The 16,844-nt window shown below is 48.0% G+C and overlaps 2 protein-coding genes across 2 annotated transcripts in view; one reads left to right on the top strand and one right to left on the bottom strand.

Moving 5' to 3' along the window:
- Window positions 1-5,143: 5,143 nt before the first annotated feature.
- On the top strand, window positions 5,144-10,805 carry DHRS7B (dehydrogenase/reductase (SDR family) member 7B). Its single transcript, XM_009993727.1, has 6 exons — window positions 5,144-5,317; window positions 7,042-7,157; window positions 7,865-8,075; window positions 8,726-8,818; window positions 10,154-10,306; window positions 10,600-10,805. The coding sequence occupies exons 1-6, from the start codon at window positions 5,167-5,169 to the stop codon at window positions 10,803-10,805; spliced, it is 930 nt and encodes a 309-aa protein (XP_009992029.1). The 5' UTR covers window positions 5,144-5,166.
- A 4,584-nt stretch (window positions 10,806-15,389) lies between these two features.
- TMEM11 (transmembrane protein 11) overlaps window positions 15,390-16,844 on the bottom strand; it is a 13,627-nt gene continuing 12,172 nt past the window's right edge. The window contains exon 2 of the mRNA XM_009993726.1: window positions 15,390-15,906. Coding sequence (XP_009992028.1) covers window positions 15,390-15,906 — 517 coding nt within the window. The remainder of the gene's footprint in view (window positions 15,907-16,844) is intronic.

The raw sequence follows: 16,844 nt of genomic DNA, 5'->3' as shown, positions 1-16,844 counted from the left end.
GTTCCTGTGGCGGCGCTTCCGGAGGTTCTGGGTGCGGGAAGTGCCCGCGATGGCCTTTCCCTGGTGCAGCAGGTTTTCTGCGTTTCCAACCGGGCCACTTTCCTTGGCCTTTCTTCGTGTCCCAAACACCAACAGAAGATTTTCCAGTGGGAGGGTTGGAAATGAAGGTTGTGACTGAATAGAAGCGGCGGCAGGACTTACAAGGAGATGATTTCCCAAGTCCAGTCTGTTTTCTAGGTGCTAGAAACATATTTTACCCCCCTGTTGGATTCTCCTGTTCCTTTTCCTGAACCCCCTCCCTTTGAAAGGGCTGTGTGGTGCTGAGGAGCTCTGGGCAAGTTTCCCCCTTTTCCTTCTTAGGAGTCCTCCCTGTTCTTGATGACCTCAGTATATTTTTTTTTACACTATTTTCTGCTTACCAAGTGTGCAAGGAAGGCTGATGGTGCCCGTGGTGCCCTCTGGCTTCTCAGTCACCCAGTAAAATCACTGCTTCTCTCATTGGGTTTTGAATAAGTTTTTGGAAGTTTAACTCATCATTTATGGGGATCTTATGCAGCAGAGAAATTGCCAGAAAATTTCTCACTGGTTTATATTAAGTCACTGATTTCACAGACAATGTTGGATTATTATTTTTTTTCTTTTCTTTCCTCTGTCTTAGATTTTTTTCTGGCTTCTTTTTAAACTTCTGAAATCTACATTTAATTTCAGTTTGATTTTCAGTTTCTTTCCAAAGCAGCTGGGTCAGTCAACCTGTTGAGCTGACAGAAAATACAAGCAATGCTCAGTCTTCTCCCTGTCAAATGTGGTTTATCAGGGATTTAGTAAATTTGGTCCACTGGGGGGAATGCTCATTTCCCAGGGAATGTTGGGTTTTGATGCAGAGTGTGATGAGCCTGCTCAGTTGTGCCCAGAGTTCCTAAGGGATGACATTAAAAGTCTGTTTTCTTGGAATCACCAGGATACCCATTTCAGATACAACATCAGCATTCACCCCAAAACATTGACACTATTATTGACAGTAACAGGGAATTGCAAGTGATTCACAAGTTGCCTTTTTTTTTTCCTCATCTAAAGTGTGGGAAGACTGGGACTGGTCTATGTGGATGCTCTGGATTCCACACTAGAAATGATGTGGTTAGGACTGGAAATAAACAGAGGGGCATCATGAGTTGAAGTCACCTCTGCTTTTCCAGTCAGGGGGTTAAGTTACCCCCGTGTGAAAGGGCAGAGCCTGTTCCCCCCCACCCCCAAGGTTTGTTTTTAGAGGCAGCTCTTGGCTGGGCTGGCATTGGACAGGGAGCTTTTCCTTGGAGCTCTGCCAGTTCCCAGTTTAAGTCAGGTCTGTCCTGTTACTAGACCAGAGGGAGACACCAGCTCACGGAGCTACTGGCAGGTGAGTTCTTTTCCAAGGTGGGATATTGTGCTTTCTGCAGACTAAGGTCAGGAGCTACTCCAGCCTAGAGCTGCTGTGCTTTTGGGCAGGGGCTTCTTTCTTAGCCAAAAAGGACTTTTTGCCTTCCTTTTATCCCCCCACCTTTTAAATGACACCTTTGATTTCTGAAAATAGCCTCCCAGTTGCTGCCATTTGTCATATAAAGGACAATGTGAGTCTGGGTGCCTGGAGCTGCAGGGAGTGGGTGTTGTTTAGGGAAATTGCCATGGTTTTAGTTTCTGTCAGGACTTGATCTCCTCCTTTCTGCCTTTAGTGCACTCTTGACCTCCCTAACTAAGATCCTGGATCCTTTGGGAAACCTTGTCCTGGCTTTTATGGGATAGCATCCAGAGTTGTCTGGGTTTTTTTTTACTGGATGTATATGATTTATTTTATGATAAGCCATTCAAAAAGCTCCCAAGCACCTGTTTGTATGATCAGGACTCTTCCTTCTGCTCTCTAATAACCTGAATGTTCCAGTCCTGCCTCTGGGGATGGAGACCTGAGGATTATAGGACTTGATTTGAGCCCATTATGAGCAGGGGCTTCTCTCCTGCTGCTAACCTGGTGTCATAAACATTTTCTGTTAAGAATAACATTTTTCTCAGCATGAATATCCAGATTTTTGAGCAAAAGTGACAGTGAGGGCTCAGAGCAGGACGGCTGAGGGTATCCAGTTCACCCCAAATCAGGTGTGGGAACCCATGTGCTCCCATTCTCCCCATGATATGAATGTGTACCTGCCCTGGGATGTCTTTAGCTGCTTCAAAGTGTTACCTTCCTTAAGTTGGGGGTTATGCTTTTTATCTTCTTGTCATAGAATCCCAGGCTGGTTTTGGTTGGAAGGGACCTTAAAGATCACCTAGTCCCACCCCCCTGCTATAGGCAGGGACACCTCCCACCAGCCCAGGTTGTTCCGAGCCCCATCCAACCTGCCCTTGAACACTTTCAGGGATGGGGCAGCCACAGCTTCTCTGGGCAACCCGGGCCAGTGTCTCACACCCTGAGTGAAGAATTTCCTCCTAATGTCTCACCTAAATCTCCCTCTTCCAGTTTTGATCCATTCCCCCTTGTCCTCTCACTACACCTACCAAGCCTTCTCTCTCTTGCTCCCCTCCTTTACCCAGTCATTCTTTTCCCCATTGCAATGTTTCTCCTCCCCATAAATCAGGAGTTACCTGTTGATCCACACTCCTGGGAACTGCACAGGTGGGTTGTTGCTGCTGCCTGGGTTCTCAGCTTGCTGCAGCCCTCAGGCAGAGGTGGGGTAATTTGCCCAGTCCCTCTATATAATGTGGTGGGAGGGATAGAAAGAAAAACAATAAAAAGCTAGGAAAGATTTTCCCAATGAAAAAGGATTAAAGGCACATCATCTTTGTTTAGAAAGCAGGTGACATGGTTAAGGAGTAAGTGACATCATTAAGGAGTAAGTTAAGCAGCGTAACTGGTTCATACTGACAAGCAATAGCTGCTGCCTGGCCAGAACATGGTTAACTTTGAGTTGGTACCTCTGGGGCTCTTTTCCACCAGCCCCTCTGCCAGAGGGGTCAGTCCTTGCAAACTCAACCTTTATTTTTGCCCAAAAATGTGAAAGAACTGTCCTGTAATCAAACACGGGACTGACTCCCTTTCCATTAGAAAAGGTGTCAGAAAAGGCCCCTCTCCCCAGAGTCATCTGTATCTCATTGAAATCAGAAAGCTGCTCAGGGCTGGATTTTTTAAATACCTCAGCTTCACCATGGGCTCACAGAGGAAGTTCCAGTCCAGCTGTCAGCTCCCAGTGGGGAAGTAATGAAAAGTCCTTAAAGGGAGCTGAAGACTTTTGATTCCAAATGTCCTGTAAGCCACCCTGCTCCATGGCAGCACAGCACCTGTTGCCTCTGCCCACGTCTTGTCTTGTGAATCTCAAGAGACCTTTGAGAGCAAAAAATACAGGGACATGAAGAGAGCAGCTGCTTTAAATGACTCACTGAACATGAAACAGTCAGAGGAACCTCCCACCTACCCAGCCTACTGAAGGCCAGTGGTCTGGTGTCCAAACAGCTTCTCCCTAGGAATTATTTTGGGGGAATATGCACCTTTCTCTCGTGTTAAACCCTCTCTGCCAGACCTCTGCTGTAAATCAGTGCAAAACACAGACTGTGTGTGTTCAGCACAAAAAGGCAGAAGGATGAGACTCTGGTGGGAGCAGCTGGTGCTGTGCTCAAGCACTGCCCTGTGGCAGGAGTTTAATCCTCTCCTTTTCCTGATTTCCCCCTCCCAGTGGGATCAGGTGATGAACAACTGTCTAACCATCACAATGAGTTGGCTCCACAGTACCTGAGGAGCTGTGCACTAACTGCAAGGCTTTATTTTAGACCTTGTCAAGCCAATTTAGAGCTAGCCCAGGTAGCTTGATGTGTTATTTTCTTGTGTTCTAGTTAAATTTGAGAAATAATAATTTTATACAGCTCACTACTGGCTCAGCAAGCTAGTCTGTTCTCTGACTTGAGGAATCCTATCCAACCTCTAGTGGAAATCTGGAAGAGCCTGACATTTTCCACATTAGCTCTGTCCATGGCATGGAAAGCTTCTCTCATCCCCCCAGCTCCATACAAGTTCAGTCCTACTTAATCATACAGAATCCTGCCTTAGCATTATTAGTTCCCTCTGTTTTTTTGCTTCTCATGCTGTCCTTTTGCTTGAGGCAGCCCAAGTTCTGTGCCCACACCTTTCCAGTATCTTCCTGATCAAGGCCCATCTTGCAGGTCAAACTGCAAAAGTTCAACCTGCACAACAGGGAAATTATCTTTGCTTTTGCCTTTATGTGGGACCCAAAGGATGTCCAGATTCCAGGAGAGGCTCATAACTGACCTCACTGTGCCAGCAAGCATAGAAGCTGTAACATAACCTGTAACATAAACTACTCCCTTGAAGGCCGAGACTTAGCAAGGAGCTTAGGGCTCTGCATTGGTATCAGAACCCAACTCCAGGATGAGCTGGCCCTCACAGATACCTTCAGCTTGGGTTTCATTCACAGGCTTCATTTCAGTATATTAGAAGACCAGGTTCATGCTGCTAAACTGCACAATTCATGTTGGCATAAAAGTAAAGAGCATCAATGTAGAATTTATCCTGCTAGATTGGACACGTGTCCATTTCCATCAGATAACTTGTCTCTTAATGGGTGTTGAAAGACACTGGAGATGGAACCACAGGGAGAAAACTCACTCTGAGTCTCCAGAAGATAGACTGGCTTATATCCATCTGGGATAATCCAGAGTGTCTTGTCTCTGGCATGGAGCTGCTGTGATACTGGCTGTTCTAGAGAAATCCAAGAGGTTTTCTTATAATCAGAAGAAGGCAGAGACATTCCAGCCCTGGAGCTTCCACTCCAAATATGCTTTGTCTAAGAGAGTGGATCTAGAGCAAAACGTGGGAGCAGCATCTCTGACCCCATGTGTGTTACATGACAGTTGACGAGATCCAACACCAAGTGACCTGCTGGGATGTTCAGATTAGCATTTAAATGCCTAGAATTTGGAACTGATGTGAACTTTTGGAAGTGGAAAGGAAGTGCTGAGGGAACCTGTTGTAAATACCTGGGCGTGGCATCTGGTTCACTGCTGGTCTGAGGCAGGGTGAAGAAAAAGGACTTCTCTAGTTTTCAAGCCTCTGCTAATTTTCCTGATGGTAAAATGATCTCTTTCCTTTAACCCTGTGGCTCCAGGAAGACAGTTCAGAAGGGAAAACTCATGGATCTCACAAGCACTGTCATCATCCCGCTGCTGGTCGGCAGCCTGGGGATCTTTGCGGTTTTCCGGCTGCTGCAGTGGATGCGGATGCGGGCCCACCTGCAGAAGGCTGTGGTGGTCATCACAGGGGCCACCTCTGGCCTGGGAAAAGGTGGGTACTGAGGGCAGGGCAGGATAAGCAGAGGGCTGTGAAAGGGGCAGCTCTTGAAATGAAGCAGCAAGGAGCAGAATGTTCCTGTCACTGCAGATTCGAGACTTTGCTTGCACAGCAGCATCGGTCACAGCGACAGCCAGAACAAGCCCTGCTGCAGGGAAGTCTCCACATTTGTCCAGGAAGGTTTCATCATGCTCTATAAACTGCAGCTCATCAAAGCAAGGAACAAGTTGTGCTGTTCTCATGGGTCTTTTCTCTAAATCCTGAAAAAGCCAGGAAGTCAAATCGTTTCTCCCAAGCTTCCCAGAACTGGTGTCCTACTCTCTGTTGTATTTCCAGATACTCCTCCTCCCTCTCCTCCAAGTTAAGGTACCTTTTCTTCTGTAGTACAATTCCATCCATTCCAAATTCAAACTCTTGGCAGCAGTAACACCAATGACACTTTTGCCAAAACCAATTTTGTTCTAATTGAACACACAGTATTTTTTTTTTCCAAATAAAATCTGCTCCTTCTGCCAATGGATACAGTCTCTAATTCTGCTTTTTAGAATTGCTTTAAAAGCTTCTTGAAGAAAAGACAAGGTGCTCTCTGCTATCCAGGCCTTTCATTAGTACATTTATAGAACAAATTGATGCTGTCTTTGCATGTGACTTTGTCTTTAAGGGCTGTTCAGTAACTGAATGGCCAAAGGAGATGAAAGGGCCCTCCCTGCCTGTCACAGCCAAAGATTTGGGAGCAGCAGAAGAATTTGCATTTCATATGGAATAGTCTCCTAAGGGAAGTAGTAGATTTTCCCACATTGGACAGTTTTAAGTCTCAGCTTGACAGGGTGCTGAGCCATCTCATATAAACTATAGTAGTACCTAGAAAGGTTGGACCAGATGATCCTTGAGGTCCTTTCCAACCTGGCGTTCTAAGGTATCAAGAGGAGATAGGAGGAGTGTCTCAGGAGAGTCCTTCCAGCTGTGACTGGCTGGGCAGATGAGGCCCTATGTGCTGTTGGGTGTGTGGGTTTTCACCACATTGCAGTGAAGTTTCCCCCTGATTGACTCACTGGCAAGATCTGACACTATTCCACTCACTCCCAATGCTTAATTTACTAGACCATCTCTAATTACTTTGTTCTTCAACCCCCTTTGTTAGCACCCGCTGTCATCTCCTGCACAACTCAGCAGTTTGTCTCACTGGTCCCCAAGGAGATGAGCAAAAGATGCCTTTGCCTCCAAACTGGAAGGAGGACACTAGCATAGCATCCCTTCAGCAGCCTTTTCTTGAGGAAGAGGATCACCCTGATGAAACTCCAGGGCTTCCAGAACTTTTGGAGGTGTTCACTGAAATTGAAACTCCCAAGAGCAGGCCCTGCTGTATTAGGTGACACACACAGGGTATCTGCAGCCCCACTTAGAAGGGCACATGGTCAACAATGAAGAGACACAGGCACGTTTGACCAGCTGATGTGTGAGCAGCACAGTCACGGGGAACCAGTCACGGGGAACACACCAGCTGCCTCACCCCTGTTATGAGTCTGCCAAAGTCACAGGAAAATGGCATCTTGCTGTGACTTCACTGTAAATCAGTCTGTCTCTCCAGAGGCATAAAGCCACCTTAGATTCTCACCAGCTAAAAGAAGTTTCAGCCTGTCACCAGGTGTGACAGGGACCTGATGCTTGTCTCTGGCATCTAAATGTCTGCCTTTCTTTCTCCCTTCCTTCCTCCAAAGAATGTGCAAAAGCCTTCCATGCAGCTGGCTCCAAGCTGGTGCTCTGTGGCAGAGATAGTGAGAAACTCAAGGACCTGGTGCAGGAGCTTTCTACCATGACCAACCACCGAAAGAACGTAAGTGAAGGAGCAGGAGAGGCTCCTTGTCTGGTGCTGCTAGGGTGTCTGTGCTTGTTCTTAGAGAAGTTACAGAATTGCTTGTGGGCTGTTGAGCAACAGGACAAATGCAACTCTGTGGTGAGGGATAGGTACTGCTGGAGGAGTGCACTGAGCTGACATGTCCTATCTTGTGAAAACTCAACAGAAATAAGCCAGCTGAAAGGCTCTTTGCCTTGGAATGGAAGTGAAGGATTGAGAGTGCAGAGTGCGCAGGCCCCTTACACCTGTGGATCATGTATTGAATTGGGAAAAGGGACTTTCCTTCTGTTGGCTTTTGGTTTTGAGGTCTAGTTGTGCTGACAGTGGCCAAGAAAGGTATTGCTGGCTTCTGAAGAAGACACATGGATTAAATATTTTACAATTTCAGATGCATTTTCTTTAATAAGACAACAGCAAACTTTGGTACTTGAGGAAGATCTCACTTGCCCCTTCCCTAGGCTGTGGTATAAGGAACAGGCTATAGAAACAGTAAAGGCAAGAGCAAAACCTGCTTCTGTCACATAGTCCTACCAAATGTATCTGCCAGGATCTGCCTGCACAAGGTGGGGTGGTTGGGTGTCCTGCTTCTGTGCTTCCAGAGCTGGGGAATCCCAGAATAAGCATGAACATACAGCACATTCAGCACAGGCTGAACTGGTCTTTTGCCAACTTTTGTCTATTCACAGGCCCACAAACCTCACACTGTGGTGTTTGACCTCTCAGACACTAAAACTGTCCTCAGTGCTGCTGAAGAGATCCTGAAGTACCTGGGACACGTGGACATACTGATCAACAATGCAGGCATCAGCTTCCGAGGCACCATTGCGGACACAGGGCTGGATGTGGACAAGAGAGTGATGGAAACTAATTATTTTGGTCCTGTAGCCCTCACCAAAGGTACCTGTGATCCAGATGACCAGGGGACAATGGATTTGGGCTGATACCTTCTGGGGCAAACAGAGCTGAGCACAGCTTGTGTTTGCAGTATGTACAGTGTAAGAGGGGAGGAACGTTTTGGTTTATGGGCAGGGCTGAAGTTGATGCTTGGACATGACTGCATGGGGGGGTACCTGATCAGAGAGAGCACCTAGTATGAAACACCTCCTGACTCTAGTCTGGCAGGAGCTGATGAAGGGAAACATGGATAGCCTGTCTGCACTGATTAACCCTTGAGAATGCAGTGTGGCTTCTAGGTGAAGCTTCCTTGGAAGCTCCCTCAGCTACAAGGGAAGTTCAGCCCGGGGGGGAGGCAGCAGGAAACTGAAAGATGTACAGGTGGCAGAAAAGAGCAAGTCCTGGTGACCATGCCTGTGGGATCACAGCAACTGGAGCAGCCTTTCTGCAGCCTCATTGGCACAAGGAGTCTCCTGGTAGGTGGAGGTCCCAGCCAGAATGCAGTGCCAGAGGCATCCCAAGCACTATCCCTTGCCCAACCCCTGCACTGAACAAGGAACTTAACTCATTTGGGCATCTCTGAAAGCATCAAGTCCTGTCTGCAGCAGTGGCAGTGCTGTTATTCTGAATGGGTCTTTTCTGTCTTTTTCTAGCCCTTCTCCCCTCCATGATCAAGAGGAGACAAGGCCACATTGTGGCCATAAGCAGCGTTCAAGGCAAAATAAGCATTCCTTTCAGATCTGCCTGTAAGTCCCTCCAGAGAAGATGGGGAAGACATATTTGGGGCACCAGACTGAATGAATACTTGGCTCCTGCTTCCACACTGAGCTCTCCACAGAGCTGCCTGCAGGCAGGGAGGGCAGAGCTGGGCATCATTCTCAGTGTGGTCACAAACCAACAGCTGTGGAGGAAGGGACTCCCAAGTACAGAATCTTAGCCCTGTCTTAAGGGATGGGGAAGGAGACTGTATTTTCAGTGTCTTGAAAAGAGCTTGAGACTTAACACTTGAGAGTCCCTATAAACTCCCTCATTAATTCCATAGTTTTATTGCATTTTATCCTTGCTGTTTGCTTGGTTACTCTCCTATCAGAAAACTTTTTTGTTTTGATAAGTTATGAAGTGCCATAGTACAGGCAATGACAAGAGAAAAGCCTAAACAGTTAGCTTGATCCAGCAAACTTCATGCTAAATCAGTTCTGACAAGAAATAATATTGGTGAGATTGCTGGGAAAAGCCATATAAAAGAAGAACTAAAAGGAGAGTGTTTGGCACAAAAGCATCTGTAAATCAGTGAAAATAAAGATACAGATGGAACAGTACAGTGGGGATGACATAAGAGTGGTAGGGCATGATGTAAAGGAAATGTGGAAGATCTGGGCCATCTGGTCTGACAGATGATGTGGGTATGATTGCACCACCAAGTGTGCTCTGAAGCTTCCAGAGCTGTTGCTCCTCAGGCAGCCTGTGCCCAGCCCCATGCTGCCCACAGCCCTCAGAGGTGATGGCAGTGACCAAGTACACATGGAAAGGGAACCAGCAAAAGGAGTCTCAGCCACTCAACAGGGGAGATCCTGCCCCAGGCCACACTTCTCCTGTCTGGTGTGTAAGCAGGTTCTGACTTGTGTGCAGACAAGCCCAGAACCTGCTCTGCAAGTCCAAGTAGGGAGCAGGGTGCTGGGCAGACTGTCAGCTCTGCCCTCCTGCCCTGGCATCCCATTCTCCCAGCCTGTCTTACCAAGTGCTTCCCAGGCCAGGCTTCATGTCTCCTTCATTGCAAGTGGGAGGAAGGTTGGGTTCACTCTAGTGCTTTGGCAGGGCTATGATATTAAGCTCAGGATCCTAGCCAGTTTCTAACTTGAGTATTTACATTTTGCCTTCCTAAATTGCCTCTCACTCCTACTGCCTGTTGCTGCCATTCACTAAAAAAAGAAAACAACAAAACCAAAGCTAGAAGTTGGAGAACAGCTGCTGGGTTCTTGTGAGAAGTGGCTGCATTGCAGTCACAAATCCCTTCAGGGGAGTGAATCTTCCTTCAGCCCTGCTTCTTCTCCTTACTGCATAATCCTTTTCCTGTTTTTCAGATGCTGCCTCTAAGCATGCCACCCAGGCCTTCTTTGACTGTCTTCGAGCAGAGGTGGAGCAGTATGACATTGATGTGACAGTTATCAGCCCTGGCTACATTCAGACAAACCTCTCCCTCAATGCTGTGACAGCAGATGGATCTCGCTATGGAGGTGAGATGTCATTTTGTGCCCTCTATCTAAACCATCTCACTGAGTTACTCCAAACTAAGTTTGCAACATATGACCTCTGGTAGTATCAAAAGACAACTTTGGATACAGGGTATGAACAACAACCCCCAAAATTTAGCTTTCCTAAACAGCAATTATGGAATAACTTAGTTCAACCTGTCTGTGGTCCCATACACAAGCAGCCATGGACAGTTATACCAGAGCATCCCTAGGAAAGGTGTTGAAAGGTGGGCTTACCTGCTGGTGTTGGTGCTTACTGGGCTTTCTTTTGGCAGTGATGGACAAGACCACAGCTGAAGGACAGACAGCTGCAGAGGTGGCTCAGGTGGTTCTCAGTGCAGTGGGACAGAAGAAGAAGGAGGTACTTGTGGCTGGGCTCACCCCCTGCCTGGCTGTCTACCTGAGGAACCTCTGCCCCAGGCTCTTCTTCACCTTAATGGCCACTAGAGCGAAGAAGGAGAGAAAAGCAAAGGGCTCTTAAGAGCTCAGCTCATCCAGCAGTAACTGTAGGGAGAGGCTGAGCCCCTGCAGTTTGGCTGGGACATCACTGGAGGTGTTCCTGTAGGAACAACCTTTCTCAAAATGCTGGAATTTACCTTTGCATGGAGGGTGGGAAGCGGTTTCCCCCACATCAGGACAGGCCCACTTGCTGGAAGACAACACCTCACCTCACCTGAGGTGACAAGAAGGCTGGGACAAAGGGGGAGAGCTGAGGCTGCAGTGGAGGGTAACTCTTGGGAACACTTTGCAGCAGGGGAGGCCCATGTGCTGGACGACAGCACCTCACTCCAGCTCAGCTTTCCTGGCCTGCTACAAATAAAACCCACCTGGTTTGTCCTCAGATGAGCAGATCTTGGCTTTCCCCACCCAGTGGCCCCTGTGCAATCCAGGCCCCAGCTCGGAGCTCCTGTGATCAGTGTCTCCTTCCCACTCCTCCCAGTCTGATCTAGAACATGTTGCTTGAAGTGGGAAGGTTCCCAGAGCCCCTGCTTGTTAACATGCCAAATCTGCTGATACAAAAAGCTCAAGTCCACTGCCACTTTCAGAGAAGTAACTGATGTCAAATGTAGGTTTTATTTGTCAATTACTTTATCTGCCTGAATGCTGCCTTACTGACATCCAGGGACATTTAACTGCACTACCTGGCAGTGCAGTGTGAGCCCAGCAGAGGCTCCTGCAGGGAAGCACTGAACACACAGGGCACAGCAGGGTGTGCTGTTGGGTGTAAGCACTGAGCAGCTGGGAGCAGCACACCTGGGCCACCTGCAGCACAGGGTGGGTGCTGAGCACACTGTCTCCTGGCAAGCTGAGGAGAGTCTGTGTGAGTAAGGTGGGTATTATAGGAGACAGAGCCTCAGTTCTCATCTGTTTCAAAGATAACTAGGATCACATCCAATGGGGAGATGATACCTGCCTGTTCAGCAAGTCTGACAGCCTGAGGGTGTGCCCTGTGCTGGTCACCCCTTCTCCTGATGTGAGGGATACCAGCACCACTAGGGAAGAGGAGCAGCTGCACAGAGATGGTTCAGTAAGGACAGAAATAATATTTTTTAAATTGTAATTGAATTAAAGCCTACTAGGAGGAACTGAGGTCCAGACCCCTGCTGCCACCTCCATGCACTTGCCAGCATTCTCCATGTGTACTGCCTTGTATGTCCTGCCTGTGAATGCACATCTGATGACAAATAAATTATATTGCTATGAATTTTATCCTTTGTTCTACTTACAGCTCCTCACAGCAGGTAACATGAAGGGAAGGGAAAGCAGGAGGGTTTTAATTTTCTTTTCTTATGATCCTAGAAGGTGCTATTGTACTAGTAGTTGCAGAACAACATACTTCAACCCAGCCTTCTTTCCATCATCTGCTGGCTTACAGTTAGTGTGAATCCACACAGAGGATCAGTCACTGTGAAACTCTGACACAGGTGTGCAGGCTCAGCAGGACCTTCTCCTTGAAAAAGCCTTTTCTTGGTGTCTACAGGTTGGTCAGTGACCTCTGAGAATCACCCCAGATGATGAGCAGGACGTGTTTAATGATCACAATCTGCTGCTCAGTGAGAACATCTCTACCATCTCGCTGTGGCTGAGGTGGCAGATTTGTTACATAAAGGCCTAGGGTTGAAGTTACAAGTTGGAGCTTTCAGGTGTTAAATATTTTTCCTGTTAGGACAGGAAACCAAGGCATTACCTTCTCTCCCTCTCCACAATGGGACATTCTGTAAGCATAAGTTGTGCTTTTCTTTTCCTGTTCTGCTGAGGTTCTTAATTTCTTAGCAAAATACAGAGCTCCTGCCAGTCTTGTCCAGCTGCTCCAGCTCCTGGTGTTTCAGGTCATGGCTCTCCAGGAAGGGCCGAGGGGCTGCTCTGCATTTCTGGATTATCATCCAGGGGGGCAACACACCAGGCCTGAGGAAAAAATAAAACAAAAGTGTGGGGAGTTACTGTAGTTACTGTTCTAACTACAGCTCAAAGTCAGAGAGTACTGAGAGTGCACATTCCCCTTTGAAAGTAAATTCCCTCTGTGTGATGGAGGAACGTTGCACACTCCAGAGCATCCCCATCATGGGCAGGAAAGTGGGGGGGGAAGGGGGCTTGGAAGGGAGGTTTGTCCCCTGCCATTGCAACCCACTGACACCAGCCCAGGAGGATCACAGCCTGACCCTAGAGCCCTGCATGCAGCACCCACCCCTCTGATTCCCTGACATACACGACCCTTGAGACCCCTTCTCAGTCTCCCAAGTCACCTTGCACAATTACAGCACTGACTGACTAATAGCCAGGATGTCACGAAGCATTTCTTTATCACTAAAATTTCTTGGAAAACTAGTCCTCTCCCCTGCAGAATGGACCAAAGGTGCATTTTTAAAACAGACCCACCTGTTGTGACAGCTAAGTTGACTTCTCACCTTTTCTCCTGCAGTAAGAGACCACAGGAAACTTGGTCATTTTTAAGTCCAGTCTCTGATGCAAGCCATGCAGTGAGGGAGCCACCCAAGGGTTAGTCCTTCTGCCATCATCACCATTCCAGGCAAGGGAAAGCTTGGCACAAAAAAAAGAAGTGCCCAGGATCACAGAGGTTTGGTGAAGATTAAAAAACAAAAAAAAGAGCAGGTTTTTTTTCTTTTGTGTGGCTGGCACGAGGATATTTCAGGGCCTCCTGCAGCAATGGAGTGTGTATGAGCTGCAGATCTGCCCCTGGGCTACAACTCATCCAGCAGACTGGATTTGAGGAATGAATGTCAGGCCTGGAAGAGCAGCCTGCCCCAGGCTTGGCCTAACCACAGCAGGATGAAGTAGCTGCATTTCTTCCCCTCCTCTCTGCCAAGGCAACTGTACATTGTTGCTATAAATAGAGACACTCTGGATCTCAGCTTGTTTTAACCTTGGAGGGAGACAACTGGGCCACTGTACCAGAAGAGGCAAAGGGCTGTTGCCACCTAAAAACATCTCGATGAGTATCCTCCAGCCCACCAGCCTGCTCTGGTAGGGCTGCCCCTGCAGGTGGTAAAAGCACTTGCTCAGAATTCCCACACAGGCTGGGATGCACGTCCTGCTACACAGAAGCTGCCTCAGCAAAAACGCCGGAGTTGGAACCGTGGCCAAAGGAGCCTGCAGCAGCCTGGAGGTGGGGTGGTTCTTGCTGCCCTCAGGGAAGATAAAGATAGGACTGAATGTGGTTTCCAACCTCAGGAGACTCCTGTCCAAGGTCAGGGCTTCAGCCGTGGAGGTCAGACTGCAGCCAGCACCCTGCACCTGTGTGCATGAAGCTTTTATTCCTGGGCTTTGCTCTCGCCTCCAGATTCTAACACGAAGCTGCGCCAGGCGGGGCTGGGGAACACAAAGCCACGCCTGTTTTCCATCTGGGAGGAGGAGACTATAGACAGCAAATTCCCCTCTTTGAAAAGTGACTGGCAGATGGTGCAAAGCAGGAGACACTTTCCATTCCAAGAACAAGATTTTGACGGTTTTGAGCTAAAAGATGAGTTAATGCACAAGGTTGAATCCTAAACCTCCAGCTAACACAAGACACACTCAGGTGGATGCCCTGCAGCAGAGGCAGGCAGCTCCAGGGTCTGCTCCAAGCAAGAGTAGTGGAATGGCCTAGTGAGGGCACAGCCCTCCCAGTGTCACCACAAAGCACACAGGGGACAGCTGGACCTTGGCAGTCCTCAGCTGCCCCGCGGTACAGCACATGTCAGTGGAGCTGCATCCACCTAAGAACTTGTGCAGGATCTGAGCAGAGTGTTCACAGCTGGAAACTTTGTGTTCTCCCCATTGTTCAGAGGAATCATGGCTGGAGGTGGCCAGAGAGCAGGATTTGGACACCTTTAGCCCTGACCATCAACGTTTAAGCAACTACCAAGAAGATATAAACACTGGAGTAAGAACTAAGCCTCTTCCAAAAAGCACAACTCACCAAGCAAAAGGGAAAGCAACACTTTACCGCTGTTCCTTCAACAGATGGCTGCTGTGAAGTAACATAGAAGCTGCTGTGAAGTAGCATGGAGGCTGCTGCCATGTGCAGTGGACAAGAGGAATACCAGGTCTGTGTGTGAGCATGCATCAATCACTACCATCACTGGAGTTCTCAGAGCAAAGCCTCCATCCCCTGGAAACACACTATAAAAAGGGAACTATGATAACAGTAACAAGAGATCAAAAGCATTTGAAATTCTCATCCTTTAATGGTCAATGATAACTTCTGGCTGGTTCTGTGTAATACAATTAAACAATATACTTAAATGTTTCCAAAAAAAAAAAAAAAAAAAAAAAAAAAAGCTCTCACACCCCCTCTTCCTATAACTTTCTTTCATCAACATTCCACTGCTGGATTGGACTCCCCTGGCCTGACATACAGCTCTCAAGTCACCACACATCCACATCCTAAGTGTAACGAAGAACTGAAAAACCTTGGTGCACCAGTGATGTGTTATTTTAAAAATAACAGCTCTATTAAACCAAATCCTTCCCAGTCTCCACTGCTTCTCAAAAGAGGAAAAACAAAACGTTACTGTGGGAGTCTTAATACACTTGTCTTTGTGGGTTTCTCTCTTCCCTGCTGAAGTCATACAGCATAGAGTTCATAGATCTTCTTTACACAGTACACCAGGGCAGCCAGTGCTATCGTGTTGTGCAGTCTCTTTCTGTGCAGGTCGTCCTTCCTCACCAGCACCACGGGGGTGGAGGAGGTGAGCGTATGCAGGGGCAGGCGGGAAAGTTTATAGGCATCATACTCCACTTGGTACTTGCAACAGGGATCAAACTGCCAGGAGATACCATAGAGGGTGCAGCAAGCCACGCTCAGCACACCAGCGGGCAGGGAGATGTAGTGAGAATAATCTACTGGAAGTGCCAGAGGGGTGAAGAGGCAGGTTGTGCCCGCCAGCACGGCCGTCTTGTGCAGGCAGTTCCCCACGGTGATCCAACGCGCCGTCTCGTCCCCGATGCGCGTGGGCTCAATCACTATGTACTTGTACTGCGCCTCCAGGGCCTGCTCCAGCTCGTACTCAAACTGGTCCTGAGCATTCTCCCCGTTGTAGATCTCATGCACGATGTAACAGTCCGTGGAGGACAAGGTGACCCTGTTAAAAGGAAACAGAGAATTAAAACTACAGAGCTTCAAGGCACTTCTCGCCCGACCTGGCTGCAGGAAGAGGAGAAAAATGTGAGCGCAGCCCCCCAGGGTCAGTCCCTGCCTCTGATCAGGAAGCAGCAGCTTTTCAAAAAATCAATATTCACATCAGCCAATTACACCTGTGGCACATGAAGTCATCCCGAAGTGAAGCAACTTCTTTTTCCTTACCTTTTCCTAACTTGGAGGAACTAGAACATTTTGAAACAACGATCCTGTTAACTATCTTGAGGTGGTTCCTCACGCTGATGCCCCAGCAGTTTTTCTAGAGATACTGGGAGTGTCACAGCTTAGCAACCATACCAGGTAAATGAACAAACCAGACAGACTTAAGGGGCTTCACTGACTCATCCATCAAAGCTGGGAAGGGACTTTTGACAAGGGCTTGTAGCAAGAGGACAAGAGGTAATGGATTGAAACTGGAAGAAGGGAGATTTAGGTGAGACATTAGGAAGAAATTTGTAATGTGAGGGTGGTGAGACACTGGCCCAGGTTGCTCAGGGAAGCTGTGGCTGCCCCATCCCTGGGAAGTGTTCAAGGACAGGTTGGATGGGGCTTGGAGCAACCTGGTCTGGTGGGAGGTGTCCCTGCCCATACAGGGGCGTTGGGACTAGAGGGTCTTTAAGGTCCCTTCCAACTCAAACCAGTCTGGGATTCTACGACCAAGAGGGCAAGTTGCACTGGAAGGTTTTGAGAGGAAGCACCTTCAGATGAAGATGTTTGCTTTCTCCCCACACTAACTACCTCCTTGCCACTGATGCAGCTCACTATTTAGTCCTCCAGAGTAACTCCAACCTGGTAAACCCATAGTAAATCCAACAAGGATGGTCAAGAAACACTGCTGGAAGTGAAGGTGAAAAAAGTAGCAAAGCACCGTTACAGAACAAT

Source organism: Chaetura pelagica, unplaced genomic scaffold, assembly GCF_000747805.2.
Source record: "Chaetura pelagica isolate M959 unplaced genomic scaffold, ChaPel_1.0 scaffold213, whole genome shotgun sequence".
Classification (NCBI taxonomy): domain Eukaryota; kingdom Metazoa; phylum Chordata; class Aves; order Apodiformes; family Apodidae; genus Chaetura; species Chaetura pelagica.
The sequence above is the reverse complement of the archived record's forward strand: the minus strand, read 5'-3'. Positions and strand labels throughout refer to the sequence as shown.